Source organism: Atta colombica, unplaced genomic scaffold, assembly GCF_001594045.1.
Source record: "Atta colombica isolate Treedump-2 unplaced genomic scaffold, Acol1.0 scaffold105, whole genome shotgun sequence".
NCBI lineage: Eukaryota > Metazoa > Arthropoda > Insecta > Hymenoptera > Formicidae > Atta > Atta colombica.
In genome coordinates, this window is record NW_017259190.1 from 3,569,393 (window position 1) to 3,575,430 (window position 6,038).

The 6,038-nt window shown below is 29.8% G+C and overlaps 1 protein-coding gene across 3 annotated transcripts in view; it reads right to left on the reverse strand.

Moving 5' to 3' along the window:
• LOC108690177 (aldehyde dehydrogenase, dimeric NADP-preferring) overlaps positions 1-6,038 on the reverse strand; it is a 20,364-nt gene that overhangs the window by 12,158 nt on the left and 2,168 nt on the right. For 2 of the 3 annotated variants that reach the window (XM_018197358.1, XM_018197351.1), the window contains exon 2: positions 2,685-2,787. In XM_018197358.1, the coding sequence (XP_018052847.1) occupies positions 2,685-2,787 (103 nt within the window). Of the gene's footprint in view, positions 1-338; positions 567-2,684; positions 2,788-6,038 lie in introns of those variants that run through there. The other variant, XM_018197364.1, reaches the window with a different exon arrangement.

A 6,038-nucleotide genomic window follows, 5' to 3' on the forward strand; every position in this document is an offset into this window, starting at 1 on the left:
AAGTTATAAAACTTTTAGAGTAAATCTTACTCTTAAAAATAAAAATCTTATAACTCTTATACTCTTTTTTATAAGGCTAGTTCAATTTTCACTGTTTAAAATGATATTTCAAAGAATTTAGAAAACATATAGTATAATTGTTATATTTAGTTATACATCATAAAAAATGAATTATTAAATTATTACCAGTTTACAGTCACGCGACGACTTATAATAATCATGAAGTGCGCGCTTCGAACGTGTCCTAATTTAAAATTCGGGATGATAAGCATTGACAAAACCTTATTGAATATACATAAAAGTGATCGCACTAAAAAGATGTAAAGATTGGGCCGTACCATTGTGATTCGTCGGTTGCACGTTTATTTTTACACATTCGGTTTTCGTCGTATCCATAGAACCGCTCGACATTTCACATAGAAAGATATTCTTTCAATTATTACTTGATGCACACGTTAGTTTCAAGTAATATATACTGCGAGGTAATCCACAACCGTGAAAAAAATAGAATCCTTGAAAAAATTGCGAGACGGATCTGCGCGCGCGCGCACTTATTATCGTCGTCGTTGTTACGTTTTGTACTTCGTACTCGAAATCACGAGTGTTGTGTCGAGGTTGTCGGATTCAAGACTGGATCTTTGATCGTTTAAAGCGAGTTCGCGACTGTGCGAAAGGTGACCTCAAGGGTGGGAGTAGAACGCAATTTAAAAACAATCTGAATTGTCCTTAAACTTAACGTGATAGATCTTGAAATTTACCTAAAAAAATCTGTCAAGATTGAATGACGTAATTGGAATCTGCAGCAAATGTTGAGATAATGAGAATGCAAATAACTGTGGAAATGAATTTGACCTTAGAACCCAGCACAAATAAGTTTCAATATGTTAGATACAACATGAGTTACTATCCGAAAGCAATAATGTATGAGTCTTGTTAGTTCTGAATAATAAAACAAGACTCATGCTGCAATTATAGTTAACTGCCATGTGCAGCAAAATTCTTTCTTATTATGCATCTCAACGATCTCTTATTTATGTTTAACTTATTTTTAGACTATCCTTAAGTAAAGGACGAAAAGAATTTCTGTGCATTAAACTAGCATGTATACTTGAAAACAAAACTTGAGAAAGAAAGAATAAGAACGAGAATCGTTATCTGTTATACGCCTTAAGACTATAGCTAGTACTCATAATTCATTTTTATTTCAAGATCATCTTAAATAATGCCTTTCCAATAAACGAGAATGGTTTGAAATGAATTAAAACGGATTTATATAGATTTTCAGAAATATTCGTAAACATTAAAATGAATCCTTTTCCGAATGCATTTTTATGAATTTATAGGAATTGCATGAAATTTTCTATCCTGATAAAAAATTGTTTATCCATGAATATATATAAATGAATATATATAAATATATATAAACATAAATAGTCATAAATATGTATAATCATATACATGTTTACGAATATAAAATAATTAAAGGAATAATTTTCGCATTGTTCGTTTTAGAAAAAAAAAACAAGTTTGGAAAAATGTAAAGAAATTGCTTATACACAGTTATGCATAATTTTATATATAATTATACATGAGTAATTTTTTTTATATTTCTTCAAATTTGATTTTTTTCTAAAACAAATAGTATGAAAATTATCCTTTTAATTATTTTTAATATTTTCTACTATACTTTTTAATATTTTCTACTATAGTGTCTTTTCACATTTTTATTATTATTATTTCTATTACACTAAAATGTAATTTTACAAAAGAGGGATGTATGAGCATGTATTTTTATACATATACATGTTTATGAATATTTATATGTTTATTATACATATTTATATGTATTCATGAAAAATTTTTTATCGATATATTACATTTCAATTTAAAATAATATCAACTTTTTTCGTGCATCATGAATATTTCTCACTTCAAAATTCTAAATAAGAAATGTAGTTTTTCAATTCAATCGAATCTAAAAAAATTTTAAAATAAAAATGAATCATTTTTCAATACATCCGAATATTACTAAAGTAAAATTCCAATTCAGTTTAGTCTATTCTCGTTTATTGAATTAAAATGCTAATACGTTCTATGATCGGTTCATTTTAAAATCATACTTAAGACGATCTTAGATATAAGAATCGAATTATGAATACTGGCTTATGTCATCTCAAGCAAAGTAAAAAAAGAAGAAAGGAATTAGCAGCATCAAATGTTAAAAGTCGCGACAATCTCATACGTCAAGTTTGAAAAGGTCAAATAATGTAATAATCGCTTTTAAATCAATATACTTTCTGTATTTTCTCATTAAAGATGCGAGTTATGTCTGCGACTTCAAAATTCGCATGCTATATACTTAGACACTCACGATCAGTAGCAACTTGAGTATTAATGCGTAATGCGATAATACGTAATTATTTCCAATACTAATAATATGTTTTTAATAGAAAAAGATTCGTTAAAAGTCTATAATAATATACTTTCTCAAGAACTAGATATCGCTTCCTTACAACGTCATTGCAGCTCCATTTCAGCTTTCGTTACAATTCTCAGAAAAGAGATGTTATATAAAATCAAATACATAGTTGTGACATACAAGTTACCGTAAAAAGAACAAGGTAACATTTTAAATTTAACAAAACTTCTTCTTAGTCTAATTAAAATTCAAAGGAATTACTCACATGATTCGGAAACGTCTAGAACAGCTGTTTGCATATCGATATGACAGATATCGGAGGCATCCATCTCTTCTGAGGCATCCGGAATGTCCAATATTGTTTCAGTCTGAAAAGGAAAATATCTGTTATAAATATTAATTTCTCGAAGATCAATTTTATTTTGAAGATTTATTATTATTAAAAATTTATTTGTGTTGTGAAAGAAACGGATCGAGTAAATTGTTTCCCAACAATTACAGAAGAAATTGTTTTCTAAGAAAATAATTAACTGATACAATAATTAACTGATACGTAGTAAGTAATCTTTAAATCATTTGAAGATCATTAAGATTTATATAAGATTTATATAAGTTCACGTACGCGGCAGAATATATTATTCTAATCTATTTTATAAAAATCTGCAATCCATACAAAACGATTTTATACATATTTTAATGATCACAAAACGCATGAATATATTTTAAATGTATCAACAAACTTGTCATCATCATTATAACGTGAAGCTCTATAATTGTATATTTCTTTAAGAAAACAGATCCATATAGGAATATACATATATTGCTAATAACTTAATTAGTAATTACATTTCAATTTTTATATCATAATTATTGCTTATTTTCCTCTTAATATTAATCCGCGATGTGATTATTTGTGGCTAACGATATGAAAAGCGAAAAATCAGGATCTGTGAGATTTCTTATTGCGCTTCTTATTTCATTTTCTCGTCGAGAGTGCAAGTTACGTGTATGGCTTTGCATACTGGCCTGGATATCTATACATGGATACGATTGCGTAACAATCGCCAAAACAATCAACTTTCGATTTCAGAGAGAATTGTTCAAGACCAATCACGACCAAACACAGTATCAAGACAATTAATGATGGTTTCAAAATTTGTGAAATTTCGTGATATGTAAATATATCACGTGATAATTTTGTGATATACTACATGAGCTGAAAAGTCCCGGGATTTTTCAATATGTAGCGCTAGAAAATGAACATAATTCATTTCGAGAGGTTCATCTGTCATTAATTTATGTATGAAGTTTCATGACATTTCATTCATTCGTTTACAAGTTACAGTCGTTTAAGTGGCGGTACTTTCGCCTTCGTTTTGTACCATCACGATAACGCACCGTCACACACGTCCTTGAAAGCGATGGCCAAATTGGACCAATTACGATTCGAATTGGTTACTCACCGTATTCTCCAGATTTGACCCCTAGCGACTATTATCTGTTCCCAAATCTCAAGCGGTGGCTCCAGGGAAAGAGATTCACATCGAATGAGGAAGTCATCGCGGAAACCGAGGCATATTTCGAAGGCTTGGACGTTTCGTACTACAGAAAGGGCATCGAAATGTTGGAAAATTGCTATACCAAGTGTATCGCCTTCGAAGGCAACTATGTTGAGGAATAAATATAACTTTGCCCAAAAAACGCTTGTTTTCATTAAAAATCCCAGAACTTTTCAGCCCATGTAGTATATATCTGTGAAATTTCGTGATATTTCGTGATATATTTCGTGATATATTTCGTAATATATTATTATAATTATAGTCTCGTGTATGTCAAAACAAAACTTATAAGTATTTAAATCATTTATCACTTGTTATAAATCTTGTCAGAATAAAGTCAACATCATACTTTTAAAGTAAAGAAAAAAATTACAATTAAAAAAAACATGTCAGGTTTACAGTATTATTTTTAACGCTGATAATTTAACTTGTTTTACATATATGCAAATCGATTGCATAATGGCAAAGGTTAATTATGTTTTATCGTGGAGTAGTCGATGATAAACAAAATAATCCTGAATTAAATGCAATGATATTGTTATGTTTCTGATTCTCGTTCGTAAAATAATTTTAAGTTGCGTAACGCTAGAACATAATATATAGACTAAAAATGAAAATGAATTAGAATTAGCGAATTGAAGAACAATATTTCTTTCAAGAACTTTTTAAAAATTTGGGAGAAAGTTGTTCTATTCCGTTATGCCATTTGCGATTTTATTCGCATTTTCCATAATTTATGACATTCTCCTTCTTTATTTCTTACAATGTCGTAGGTCGGTACTCATAATTCATTTTTATATTAAGAGCATTTTAAGTAATGCTAATACGACTCTGTGATTGGCTTATGATATCTTAATGTACTTAAAACGATAATATAAATATAACCCAAATAACAACGTATCTGTTTTGTTGGCATGTTGCTTGCTAAGCATGCATTGCTAAGTACGCGTTGCTACCAGAATTGCGGAAACTGAGTCTTCATTTGTTGGCAATTTGATTGCCATTTGATATTTTTACGATTTGATAACATTAAATAGCAATTTGCCAGCAATTTGCTGACAATTTTAAACTCGTTATCATCAAAATTCATACTATTCCCAAGCAAAATAATTCACGATAATATCACGATAACGTCAAAATGACATTAAAATGAATCGGAAATGATTGAAAAATGACTTTCAGTGATCATTTTGGAATCATTTTGACATCATTTGATATCATAATGACTTATTGTTCTACTTGGGTTGCCATAATAATATGCAGTATCATTCAATGCTACTGTATTGCCGCACGATTATATGACGCAGCTGCATACCTTGCTGTTAAACTGCTGGCAATACATATACACATTGTTGTTTGCCAACAATATCGGTATTTGAAAGCATTGAAGACAAATCTACGGCAAGTTGCCAGCATCATAAGCAATCACATTAGTTTGTATTTTGCTGAGACATGCTTTGCTATCTGGGAAGAATCGATTATGAATACCGATTATGAACTTTAGATTTTGCGGCCTCATTGTAGGAGCTGTTGTCATTTGTGATTTAAATTTCCATTACAACTTTATAAATATCACTAAATTCGATAAGCTTATGTAATGTGGCTTAAATAAAATTTCTATCAATATAATAATTATATATATATATATATATATATACATCTCGATTAAGTGTATATTAAAACTCGATCAAGGCAACCGTTATTGAGATCCGATAATTTTGATAACTTACTTCGTAAAAGAGGCACGGCAGCACAGTATAATCATACCTAGTAACAATACGTCTTACAATATTGGTATCTTTGATATAAATATTCTTAGGTCACATGATTCACCGCCATATTATGAAGTATACACAGTAGAGTTATGACAAGCTCTTAAATTTGAATTTCTATTAAGCATCTAATATGTCCGCCATATTCCTAAGTGTACAAACCGATACACGCGCACTAAAAATTGCAGAAAAATTACAAAAAATTACAAAAAAATTCATTGTCGCTATTGGGTGTGATTATATTGTGACGGCAGTCTCACGCTATGCTTAGCACCGAGTACTACTGTG